The following is a 13,709-nucleotide window of genomic DNA, read 5'->3' on the forward strand; positions in this document are numbered from 1 at the left end:
GTCAGTATTGCAATCAGGCAAGTGTGAAACAGGTAATTGCATAGTGGGATTGAAATGACCCAAGTTTTTGCCTGAGTGCAGGAATGTGAAAGATTAAAATGAAGGTATAAACTTTGCTGTGGGAAAATTGCAGTGGAAGAGAGAGAGAGAGAGAAATAAATAGCAATAAAAAGCAATAGCGGACAGTTTTTAAACAGCTAAAGACTGTGGGGTAAAGCAATAGCAGACCTGACTTCCCAGAATGCAGTGCAGCAGAGAAACCCCACCATGAATTCTCCATGCATGCAACAAAGCATGCAGCCCTTTCCCCACCATGAATTCTCCATGCATGCAACAAAGCATGCAGCCCTTTCTCTGGCGCACAGCATTCTGGGAGGGCAGGTCCACCATTGCTTTTTCCCATGGTATTTATGAATTTTATGCAATAGCGATACAAACTTTCCCACACTGTATAAATTGTGCCCTAAAGTGCGTCCAACATTCCCACCCTGATTAAAAATTGTCCGCTATTGCTATTTATTGCTAGCACTTTACCGTGGTCCCTTATAAAGATTTATATAGGTCAGCATAACAACAACAGAGGCTGAAGAGCTCACACTGTGCTGTACATAAAGCTTAATTATGTTATAATTAGGCATGATTAATTTTGTTCAAATATAAGATTATAATACATGGATCAGGATTTAGGGTAGGTCCGCCATTGCTTGATGCATGATGACATCACTGGTAGAAGATAGAATAGTCCTAACCCCAGGGATGGCTCCTTGCAAGTGTGAAAGTGTTCACTGTCCCAATTAGGAGTTGGCAAGTGTGAAAAGTCAAACCCCCATTCCTATCCCATGACACTGAATGACCACTTTAGTGGGACGCAAGTGTGAAAGGAGCTTCAGATAACTATTAAACAAGGGAGCCTGCAGATGCTGTAATTATAGTTTATGCAAAAATGTTCAATAGCTGTATTTTGACATCCATCCTGCTGCAGCATTAGTACTGATAAAAGCTCTGAACTGATAAAAGAATATTCTGCTGCCTTTTTCACATCACTTGGTGACATTTAGCTGCTGGTCTGTCTGAAAGATAAGCCTTTGTATTGAGACTTGAACTTTGGAATTTAAATCCAAATGTTTTGTTTGGTTTGTTTAACTGCACAACAAAAAACTGCAGATGCTGAAATTCGGAAGTGAAATACAGGAAATTCTGAAAGGGACAAATAGAAGGTGGTGGGGAAGGAAAAAGAGTTTACTAAGCCAGAATGTGTTCATATCCAAGAGAAATTCAGTAAAATTTCCATTATCAGGAATTCAAGCAATTGCAGCCTCAAGCAACCACCCTATTTATATAGGTACAAAATATGAAAGTTTAAAATTGGCATCCCCTAGCCATTAGTTTGCTAATCTCAAGCAACCGGAAGATTCAATGATCTGGAATCTATGAATCCCCATAGGTGCTGGATACCGGGGGTTTTACTACACAATCTATCTCAGGTTATCCTCCCTGCAGATATCAGCAAGGGAAAGCAATTTGACCCCCAACATGGAATCTGGCGTAAAGAAAGGATGTGGTGTTCTCTGATGGGAATCCCAGTGCAGGGTCGAAATATCTGCAAACTATGAAGGTGTAAAGGTGGAAAAGCAAAAGGAAATACTGAAAATCTGAAATATAGAATAGAAAACACTCAAAATATTCAGCATGTCATGCTGCATCTGAGAAACATGAAACAGGATTTGTGTTTCAGCTCAGTGACATTTCATCAGAACCCTGCAAATGGTTTTGATACCAAGATTGTTGCTTTTGAATTCCAATAACAAATTTTAACAACTTCCTAAGCTATTTCCCCGAACCAGTTCTGATGACAGGGCATCACTAACTGTTTAATTTAACATGGAGATGCAGCGTGGTGACAATCCCTTCCAACCCAGAGCCCAAGTTACCCAACTACGCCCATGTCACCAAGTAACCTACTTATCCGTACATCTTTGGAACGTGGGAGGAAACCCATGTGGACATGTGGAGAATGTGCAAGGTGCTCATGCAGGTGGATTCAAATCTGGGTCACTGGCACTGTAATAGGGTTGGACTGACCGCTTCACTAACCATGCAACCCCATGATCTCCATCTCCACAACTGCTGAGTACACAATTTCTGTTTTTATTTCAGATTTATATGATCTGCTGTATATATTTTTTTAACATCTGTAGCATTCAGATTGATGTTCAGGGATTACAAAAAAAAATTAAACTATTACAATAGGTAAAAACAAAAGGATTATTAAAAGACATGGTCAGTATGGACTTGATGAGCTATAGGGCTGATTTCTACATTGCATGGCTATGCAGTTCAAATAATCTAGATTACCCAATACTTGGTCTCTCATATCACTGCCTTCATTAAAGTGAATGGAGCAGCAGTCTTTGCACCACTCCAACATGGCGTGGAATCTCCCTGCAGATGTCCCACAAGAGATCTGGGAGAACTTCTACAAATTCACACTCCTGTCCTGAACTCCATTGGGAGTCCAAAATGCACCAATGACTTGATGACATCAACTTTATTTGTGGACTGGAAATTCCATAGTCACTGAGCAAAGGCATGCCCCTTTCACACTTGCCAGTGATCCCAGGAATTAATTGCCAATTGGTATTAAAGTGCTAAGGGTGAAAGCAAAATCAGCTCAACTCCAGGGTCAGATGATGTCATCTCACACCAGGGATTGATGGCCTCAACCCCTAGTACAATCCCTGGCGTCTGCAGATGCTGGCGTTGCAATCAGGCTAGTGTGAAATGGGTAATTGCATTGTGGGATTGAAATTACTCAAGTGTTTGTGTGAGTGCAGGAATGTGAAGGAAGAAAAGATTAAAAGGAACGTATAAACTTTGCCCTGGGAAAGTCACAGCAGGAGAGAGAGAGAGAGAGAGAGAGAGAGAGAGAGAGAGAGAGAGAGGGAGGAAATAAATAGCAGTCGCGGAAAATTTTTAATGCACAAGTTATAAAGACCGAGGGGAAAAGCAATGGCAGACCTTGTCATGATAATGAATATGTATGAGATATACCGGAAGTCACGTGGTATGAGAGAGAGATAAGAACACAAGCAGGAGAATAAAGGAAACCGGAGAATAAAAAGACACGAAGAAGTTTACCTGATAAACTTGTGTTTAATGTTTTATTAACTTCACATTTCGGGCCACAAATGTGACAGACCTTACTTCCCAGAATGCCGTGTGGCAGAGAAACCCCTTCACAAATGTTCTGTTGCTGAAGCGGTCATACAGCCCTTTCTGGGAGGGCTTTTTCTCCATGGTATTCATTAATTGTTCACAATAGCGCTACCGACATTCTCACGTTTTATAAATTGTGCACTATATCACTACAAACTTTCCCACACTATATAAATTGAGCGCTAAAGCGCCTCCAACATTCCTAACCTGATTAAAAATTGTCTGCTATTGCTATTTATTGCTAACACTTTACCATGGTCCCTTATAAGGTTTATATTGGTCGGCATAACAACAACAGAGGCTGAAGGGTTCATACTGTGCTGTATATAAAGCTTAATTATGTTATAATTAGGCATGATTCACTTTGTTTAAATATAAGATCATAATACATTGATTAGGATTTAGGGTAGGTTCACCCTCCCTCGATGGTAGAACAGTCCTTACCTCGGGGATGGCTCCTTGCAAGTGTGAAAGCGTTCATTGTCCCAGTTAGGAGTGGTCAAGTGTGAAAAGCCAAACCCCCATTCCTATCCCGGGACAGTGAATGGCCAATTTGGAGGGATGCAAGTGTGAAAGGGTCTATTGATACCTTCCTGCAATATCATTTTGTTGTGACTAGAAAACACAGTGATGTATCTGTTATTTAGCTTTTACACAAATGTAGGAAGGAGGGAAGGGATAAAAGAGAAGGCCTTTGTTACAACCAAAAGCTGGAGAGATTAAATGAGATAAGAGGTGATGATGCATTTCTCATTCAGTGCTTCTGATGTGCCTTCCCCTTTTCTCTGTAAGGATTTCCGTCCCTTGCTTGTATCTGTTCTACAATCTGTGTAACTTGTTGCAACTTATTATTTTGTATTGTACATGTATCAATCAAAGCTTAAAATGTTGTTCTTTTGAAGATGTTCTTTTATTGCTGCTTCACTTGCTCTGTTAACATTTAACAAATTATTGGGCAAATTGAAATATAAAACAATATCTACTCTCTTATTTGGACACTCAACTGAGTTCTGGTGAAGGAATAAACATCTGAGGAATCTGAAAATTGTACTTTTGAATGAAAATTCTTGCTCATTTCCTGAGGAAACTGATATTTCACTAAGACATCTTGGCGCCTCACAGTTTGGCAGGCAGCAACCTCCTTTGAAGAAGACCGCAGAGCCCACCTCACTGACAAAAGGCAAAGGAGGAAAAACCTAACACCCAACCCCAACCAACCAATTTTCCCCTGCAACCGCTGTAACCGTGTCTGCCTGTCCCGCATAGGACTTGTCAGCCACAAACGAGCCTGCAGCTGACGTGGACATTTACCCCCTCCATAAATCTTCGTCCGCGAAGCCAAGCCAAAGAAAAGAAAGTGAGAGTATACATATCTATTAAGCCAGTGTGTCTATGACAATTTGACACGGGACATTTAGGCCTCCACAGTTTGGCGCTGGATGTTTTGGTGCTAACAGCTCGGTGGATTTCACCGCAGGGTGAGAGGAGGATGGGGATGTCATCGTGGGGAGAGTGAAGTGCGTAGATGTCAGCGCACGGGGAGACAGGAGTGCAGAGATATCACGGCGGGATGAGGGTAGTGTGGAGATATCACCGCGGGGAGACAGGAGTGCGGAGATGTCATTGCATAGATGTGACCACATATTCGTTATATTTAATATTCATTTATATTTGTAATATTTAATTCAAATAATAATAAATTAAATGCCATGTCCATTGCCAAACTGGGGACACCAATATGTCCAAATGGCTACAAAAGTCTTATTTTTTTTGGCCAAAATGTCCCTGGCCAAAATATCTGGAGACAAACTGCGGATGCCAAAATGTCCAATACCATAAAGCAGTCGAAAAATAACAGGAATGAGAATAATGTAACATTTCTGCATGAGATTAGTTGTGAAAGTAAGATAACCTGAATTAATACAGGTAGCTAAAGCTGGAGAACCATATCCTTCAACTATATTGAAGGCAGGTTATTGTTCTACCAAAGCAACATGATCATTCCTGACTAGGTCAATTCTCCTCATGTTATTCTTATTAAATCAATGACCAGAAGTATATCAAAGAAATGAAGCAAATTAGAATCAGTGTTGATCAAGATTAAGTTGCATTATTTTACAACAGTTTACTGTTATTGTTGGGCTACAGAAAATCAAAAATAATACCCAACCTATCATCGAAAGTTGCTGTCCTCTATCAGGAGTCCTTGATATTTTTGCAGTGATTGGTGCCAATCCCTCAAACAATATTGGTTTTATTGCATGAAATCATAAACCACTCTCTAGTTAAATGATAAGAAGGTTCACAGAATGGTGAATGCCAATCAATGAAATTGGGCTGTGATGTAACTCAGAGAGAGCTTGACCAATTATTTTGTTTGTGCAGGTTCCCCTGGTCATTTTCAAACGAGAAAAGGAGGTTGCCAGGAAGTTGGAGTTTGATGGATTATACATCACGGAGCAACCCTCAGAAGATGACATCAAGGGGCAATGGGATAGGCTGGTAATAAACACACAGTAAGTAGTGTTACTTTTTGAAGCAGTTTTCCACGTGCATACAATCATAGATGCAGAGAAGGTGGTAGAGGAATTTGCAGAGGAGATTAGATTCTGTGCTACATGGATGAGGCAAATTTCATCAAGCTGCCAGATCCTAGGAGAAATGTATCAGCCAGCATACGTGATCTTCTTTGACTTCAGGAGCCTTTGATACCTTCCATCAGAAGGGATAATGGAGCATCTGACTCAAATTTGTGTATGCACAGAAGTTTGCCACCATAGTCTATCTGTGTCATCAAGGCATGCCAGCTGTGATTAGAACCATAACAGACCTGACTCTGGTGTGGAATGATGAAAGCACTGCCCATTTGTGTGTGCCCAGTGCAAGTGACAGAGAATGGACATCTTCTCAAGGTTTCCTCAATTCCTCTTTCCACCCAGATTAGTTCTGGTTTATTTTAAGAATGGACACCCTGTGGTTCTCTGAAACATAAGCACATCTTAGGCTGATCCTAACATCTTCCTTAAATGCCACAAATCAAATTTACATTTTTTTTCCGTGGCACTGAGTCCACATAACAAAAACTGGCCATGAAATTTAGCATGTTCATTATTTTTATTGTCCGATGGTATGTGTGTTGCAAAAGGTGTGATTGATATTAATACCACACTCCTTTCTCCAGATCCTTTCCATACAACTATTGGGACAAGTTTGTGAAGAGAAAGGTAAGGACCGCTTTTAGACCTATACTTTCTGTGCATTCCAGGCACCCACTCAGTGTAAAAAGAAATCTAACCACTGATGTCACTTAACATATGTCCTCTGGTGTTTGCTGAGCCTCCCCTGGGAAAAAGATGCTGGCCATTCACCCTATCTATGCCTCTCATAATCTTGTAGACTTCTATTAATTCTCCTCTCATTCTTTTACACACCAAAGGGAAAAGTCCCAGCTCTGCTAACCTTGCCTCATAAGACTTATTTCCCAATCCAAACAACATCCTGATAAATCTCCTCTGCACCCTCTCCATAGCTTCCACATCCTGTGATACTTATTTGTTCTGTGTTGCTTGGGTTAAATTTTGATCTGGTTAAACAATCTGAGTGATTAATCTAGCTGCAAAGAGCCCATGTCTCCACCCTCTCCTCAACTCCTATCATGTAAATCTTGGAACCTTTGGACACATTTAATATCATTACCTGATATGCAAAGTTCCACATATTCATGCTGATGAATATCTAATATAAGTGAATATAAAACTATCTTCTCAAGGTAAGCCATAGAACAAATTCCCTCAGGAGACTCCTGCCCCCACCTCCCTCACCCAACCCCCCCACCCAGTCCCCCATCAAGCTCCACAAGAAAAATTGAACATAAAGCATAGAACAATTCAGCACAGTGCAGGCCCTTCAGCCCTCTATGTTGTGCCGACACATGTATTCAATCTATAAAAAAGAACTAAACTCTCCCTACCCCATAACCCTCTATTTTTTTTTCATCCATGTGTCTGTCTGAGAGTCCATTAAATGTCCCCAATGTTTCAGCTTTCACCACCATCCCTGGCAAGGAATTCCAGGCACCCACAATTCTCTCTGTAAAAATAAAGTGCCGCTGATGCTTCCCCTAAACTTCCCTCTCTTAACTTTGTACATAGATCCTCTGGTGTTTGCTCATCCTGCCCTGGGAAACCGATGCTGACTATGCACCCGATCTATGCCTCTCATAATCTTGTAGACCTCTTATCAAGTCTCCTCTCAAAGAGAAAAGTCCCAGCTCTGCCAACCTTGCCTCATAAAACATGTTTCCCAATCCAGACAACATCCTGGTAAATCTCCTCTGCACCCTCTCCACAGCTTCCACATCCTTCCTATAATGAGGTGACCAGAATTCAGGTGCCTGTGTAAAAGTCTTTTGAATGTCACTACTGTACCAGCCTCCACTACCACCCCTGGCAATGCATTCAAGGCACTCTCTGTGCAGAAAGCTGATTCCTGATGTTTCCTCTACACTTTCCTCACCTCACACTATAAAGATGCCCTACTGGTATTTGCTATTGTCATCCTAGGAAAGAGGTGCTGGCTGTTTACCCTACCTAGGCCTCTCATAATCTTGTAAATCTCTATTGTCACCTCTCATCCTTCTTTGATCCAAAGAGAAAATCCATAGTTCTGTTAACATTGCCTCATAAGACATGTTCTCCAATCCAAGCAACATCCTGGTAAATGTCGTCTGCACCCTCTCCATAGCTTCCACATCCTTCCGGTAATGAGGCGACCAGAACTGAACACAATATTCCAAGTATGGTTGAACCAGAGATCTATTGAACTGCAACATCAGGTCTTGACTCTTAAACTCAATCACCCGAATAATGAAGGACAGAATACTATAAATCTTCTTAACTACCCTATCAACATGAGTGACAAACTTGAGTGACCTATGGATTTTGACCCTAAGTCCCCTCTGTTCTTCCACACTTAGGAATCCTGCATTAACCTTGTACTCTGCCTTCAAGTTTAACCTTCCATAATGTGTCATTTCACACTTGTGCAGATTGAACCCCATCTGCCACTTTTCTGCCCAACTCTATATCTGGTCTATATCCTGCGGTAACTTACACAAACCTTCAACACTATCCACAACTCCTCAAACCATCATATCATCTCCAGATTTGCTGATTCATCCCTCTACTTCTTTGTCCAGGTCATTTATAAAAAAAATCACAAAGAGCATGGGTCTCAGAGCAGACCCTTGCTGAACTCGACTATTCACTGACCTCCAGGTGGAATATGGTCCATCATCTACTACCCTCTGCTTACTGCAGGCAAGCCAATTCTGAATTCACAGGTCAATGGATCCCATGCCTCATGACTTTTTGAATGATTCTACTTTGAGGAATCCTGTCAAATTCCTTACTAAAATCCATATACACAAAATCTACAGACCTGTCTACATCAATTTATTTTGTTACTTCTTCAAAAAACTCAATTAGACCTTGAGGCATAAGCTACCCCTCCCAAAGCCATGCTGACTATCCCTGAGAACACTGTACTTCCCTAACAGCTCATAAATCCTTAAAAACCCTTTCCAATAGTTTGCCCACCTCTGATATAAGACTCACTGGTCTATAATTCACAGGATTCTCCCTATTACCTGTTTTAAACAAGAGGACTTCATTTGCCATTCTTCAATCCTCTGGTACCTCCTCTGTGTCCAGGAAGGACATAAAGATCGTAGCCAAATCCCACACAATCTCTACCCTTGCTTCCTGTAGTAACCTGATAAATCTCATCCAGTCCTGGGGACTGAACAATCCCATTGTTTTTAAAAATATCTAGCGCTTCCTCTTTCTTAACCTCAACAAGCTCCAGCCTTGTTCTATTCTGACCTCACATTGACCAAGTTCCCGCTCATTGGTGAACACTGCATTTAGGGCCTCCCCTACCTCCAAGCACATGTTGCCTCCTTTAAGTCCCTTCCTGGCTACCATGTGTGTCTCATGAGTCCTTCCTGTCTTTTGCTTTCTAAACCTTCAGTAGGCTTGCTTTTATCTTTTAACTAGCTGTCTCACCTCTTTTGTCAACTTCAGTTCCCTTATCCTACCATTTTTTTCTTGTCTCAGTGGTTCATACCTCTCCAAATCCCATGCAAATGGCCCTTAAACTTTTTTCTGTTCTTTTACTCGAGAGCATCTGTTCCCAATTTACTCTCCCCAGTTCCTCCCTAATCCCATCATAATTAACCCTTCCCCTTTACCATTTTGTCTACTCGTATCCTTGTCCATAGCTATGCTAAAATTCAGCCACCTGATCAGGTCCATTACCCAGTCCCAGATCCAATATGGCTTGTCCAGATATTGTGTCCTTCTTGGACACGCCTGACAAATTCTGCCCCATTTATCACTCTTGCAGTAAGGAAGTGACAGTCAATAGTTTGGAAGTCAAAGTCTCCCATTCGAAAACCTGCCTTCTTATCTGCTCCTCATTGTCTAAAGGGCTACAGTAACCACTCTCTTCCTGCTTCTGACTTTCACCCCCCCCCCCCATGGACTCAGTATATTGACAATTTCTTCACAATGTCCTCCATTTATGCAACAGTGGTACTTTTCCTGTTTAGTAATACTACACCACACAGCCCCCCCCCCCCCCCCCACCCATACACTTTTACCTCCCATCCTATCTCTTTTAAAACTCTGGTACCTGCATCAGCCAATCCTGTCCTTGCGTCAGCCAAGTCTCTGTAACAGCCACAACATCATACTCTCAGTTCAGCTCTATTATTCCTAATACTTCTTACATTGAAATAAACACATTTCAAACCCTCAAAATGATTACATTATGCTTTCTCCACTCCCTGTAATTTCTCACAAATTCACGACATGTTGCACCAACCCTTCCAGCATCTGCTCTATTTTCTGCCAGCTCAGTCTGATTTCCATCCCCCTGCCAAGCTAGTTTAAACCCCCTGACTAGGAGGTTAGCACTAGCAAGTCTTCCCGCAAAGATATTAGTCCCCGTCCAGTTCAGATGCTAACTGTCCTGCCGGTACAGGTCCCACCTTCCCCGAAAGAGAGCTCAACGATCCAAAAATCTGAAGGGCTCCCTCCTTTAGCCATGTGTAAAGCTGTATTATCCACCTATATCTAACCTCACTAATACAGGAAATGTGTAGCAATATTGAGATCACAACCCTGGAGATTCTGTCTTTCAACATGGTGCCTAACTCCCTGAACTATCTTTGCAGGTCCTCATCACCTTTTCTCCCATGCAATTGGTCCCTACAAGGACCACAACATCTGGCTTCTCAACCTCCCTCTTGAGAATGCCATGAACTCGATCTGAGACATCTTGAACCCAGGCACCTAGGAGGCAACATGCTATTTGGAATTCTCGATCTTTTCCACAGAACATCTCATCTGTTCCCCTAACTATGGAATCCTCTACACTACAGCTAACCTCTTCCCTTCCCATCTTGGCCACAAGGTTGGACTCCATACCAGAGATCTGACCACTGTGGCATGTTCCTGGTAGGTCACACCCCTCAACAGTATACAAAATGATATACGTGTTACTGAGGGCCACATCCACAGAGATACCTTGCACCAACTGCCTTTTCCCTTTCCCTCTCCAGACTATCAGCCAGCTACATTCTTTTTGCCTCCTAGGGGTTATTGGACTTCTGTAATTCCTGCCTATCACCCCCTCAGCCTCTTGAATGATAACGAGATCATCCAACTGCAACTCCAATTCCCTAACACAGTTGGTAAGGAGCTGCAGCTGGATATACTTCAAATCAAGTCAACTTTATTATCTTCTTATTAGACAAGTACAACCCGACGAAATTCCGGTCCTCGGAGCAAAAAGTGCAGACACACAACCAGACATAATGCACATACAAACAGGACAAGTATTCAAAAATGCAAATAAATAAATATTGTTTCATGAATATGAGAGTCTTGGATGTCATATGAGAGTCACTTCTCATATATGAAGTCATCAGGGATACTGTTGGCTTCCACAACTATACACATTCTGCAAATGGAGCATGTCCCTGGCCCGGCTGCTATTCCCACTGTCTATGAAATAGAGAAGAAGAAATAAGAAATGCTTCCCTTACCTGTGCCTTCTCGCTGAACCCTTTTTGTTCCATAATAGCTTACCTCAGCTTCTGCACCACCACCTCAGTCTCTTCTTGCCAAAGCCTCTTGAACCAAAGTCTTAACTCCCCACTGTAACTCTCACCCTCTCATTCTCTCTCTTGCTCCAACCACCATTTTCTGGAAAATAATTTATTTAGTCACCTATTTTAACAAGCCTGCTCTCGCACTCTCTTTCTCAGTGGAAAACTAAATCAGAGATTGGCTAGCAATTCTCTTCCGAATACCCCAAAGCTTCTTTTTTAACCACATTTAGTCTTCTGCTTCCCATAAAAAAAAACTGAAAAAAAATTCAACATTATAACTTTCAGGGTATTATTTACAGTAATATTTGTTGAAAGTGATTGGGTTCAAATAAGTTATTGTCATTTAGTGTTATTAAAGGAAACATTTTTAATTTTGAAAGGTTTTGACAGAGTGGATGTAGATGTTTCCCGTGGTGAGTAAATCAAGGACAAGAGGGCACAGTCTTAAAATTAGAAGTTATCCATTTAAAACAGAGATGAAAAAAAACTTCTTTAGTCAGAGGGTCGTGGATTTGTGGGATTTGTGGAGGCCCAATCACTGGGAGAGTTTAAGCAGGAGATTGATAGCTATCCAATTGGTTGGGGCATCAGGGGATATGGGGAAAAAGGCTGGCAATTGGAACTAGGTGTGTGTGTAGTTTAGCTTAGGGTAGAGTCCTGGAACAGTCTCAATGGGCCAAGTGGCCTACTTCTGTTTGTTTATCTTGTGATTTTGTTGAACTTAACAAGTGTATATCAATTTATTTTTTGTGCATCTTCATAGCAGTATAAATTTATTTTAGTCAAATCATGACCACTATCAAAATACAAGGCAGAGAAATTTGGTACCGATAAATTCAACATTTCTACAATAACAAGAAAGCAATTTACATTCAGATCCATCTGCATTGGGTCCATTCATCTCTCAATGCTACATAATGTTGCATTTAATATGTTTCTGTAAATATTTTACCATTTTTTAGTCCAATCTCTTGATAGTTTGCCTCTCATATATTTGGATTTTTTGGCCATAATTCAAGTCAAGTCACCTTTATTTATTATTCATACTATAGCTGTTAATGCAATGCACAGTAAGGATGAAATAGTGTTTCTCCAGGACCATGGAGCAAATTTACATGAATAGAAGTTAAATATTAAAGCACAATACAATAAAAATCCATGATATACCAGTGCACTAATGTTTTAGGAATTGAGGAGCCTGATGGCTTGGTTGAAAAAACTGTTGCATAATCTGGACACGTGGGTCCGAATGCTAGGGTACCTCCTTCCAGGTGGCAGAAGGGATACAAGTTTACAAGAAGGATGTGAAAAGTTTTATTTGCCCTCCGCATGGATCGTGTGTTGTAAATGTCCACCATGCTAAGAAGAGAGGCTCCAATAATCTTCTCCGCTGACCTCACTGTCCTCTGCAGGGCCTTACGGTCCAAAAATGCTCTCAATACATCCTCTGTAGAATGTAGTGAGGATGGAGGATGCTCAATCAACTTTGAAGAAAACAGCCCACAATTGACCTCAGTGGCTTGGATTTCCCATTTGTTAATGTCAGCTGTTAGGAGTGGGCAATGGGGGAGAATCTTTGGAGATCAGCAATTCGAAGGCTGGCCAATCACAATTAAGAATTTTCATGGGCACCAAACAAGGATATAAAAACCTCAGACGTTCAAGGTTTACTTGCAAATAGAGCTGTTCAAAAACTGTTGATGCTCTCATTGACTGATTTCTCTCGATTGCCCTAGTGAATGTGTGAAGGAGTCGGTTACCACAGGTAACAGCTCCAGGTGATCCCATTTAACTCTGTGTTAGGACTCAAGCATTTGGTTTTGGACTTGTGTTATAAACTTTGATAGCCCTTCCATGAGCTTCATCATGAAGCTAGACACCTATTTAATGTGGCTAAAAGTTTGCCTTGCCTTCCTGCAGGTTATGGATAAATATGGAGAATTTTACGGCAGGGATAGGATCAGCGAATTACTGGGCATGGACAAAGCTGCTTTAGATTTCAGTGATGCGCAAGAAAAGAAAAAGCCCAAGAAAGAGAATTCCTTTTGTGCAGTGTGAGTAGTATTTACATCCACTCTGAGTTTGTTCAAGTGTAAGAACACATTGATTCATCTCATGATGAGAATGCAAGCTTTACGATGTTGTCTGGAAGATAAGCTGGCTGCATCAATTTATTTCTTGTTACTAGCTCGAGCTGATAACGATCACCTTGTTCGGTAAATGACGCGACCCTGCTTAATGAATCCCAAGAGAATTCTAAGAAATATGTACTTATATGGAGCAGTCTGTCCGAATGTTCTGGAGACCGTGGAGTCGG

At 41.3% G+C, this 13,709-nt stretch overlaps 1 protein-coding gene across 1 annotated transcript in view; it reads left to right on the top strand.

Moving 5' to 3' along the window:
• ryr2a (ryanodine receptor 2a (cardiac)) overlaps positions 1-13,709 on the top strand; it is a 612,110-nt gene that overhangs the window by 549,989 nt on the left and 48,412 nt on the right. Inside the window, exons 93-95 of the mRNA XM_069936123.1 lie at positions 5,602-5,732; positions 6,398-6,440; positions 13,313-13,446. Coding sequence (XP_069792224.1) covers positions 5,602-5,732; positions 6,398-6,440; positions 13,313-13,446 — 308 coding nt within the window. The remainder of the gene's footprint in view (positions 1-5,601; positions 5,733-6,397; positions 6,441-13,312; positions 13,447-13,709) is intronic.

This window comes from Narcine bancroftii, chromosome 4 (genome assembly GCF_036971445.1).
Source record: "Narcine bancroftii isolate sNarBan1 chromosome 4, sNarBan1.hap1, whole genome shotgun sequence".
Classification (NCBI taxonomy): Eukaryota; Metazoa; Chordata; class Chondrichthyes; order Torpediniformes; family Narcinidae; genus Narcine; species Narcine bancroftii.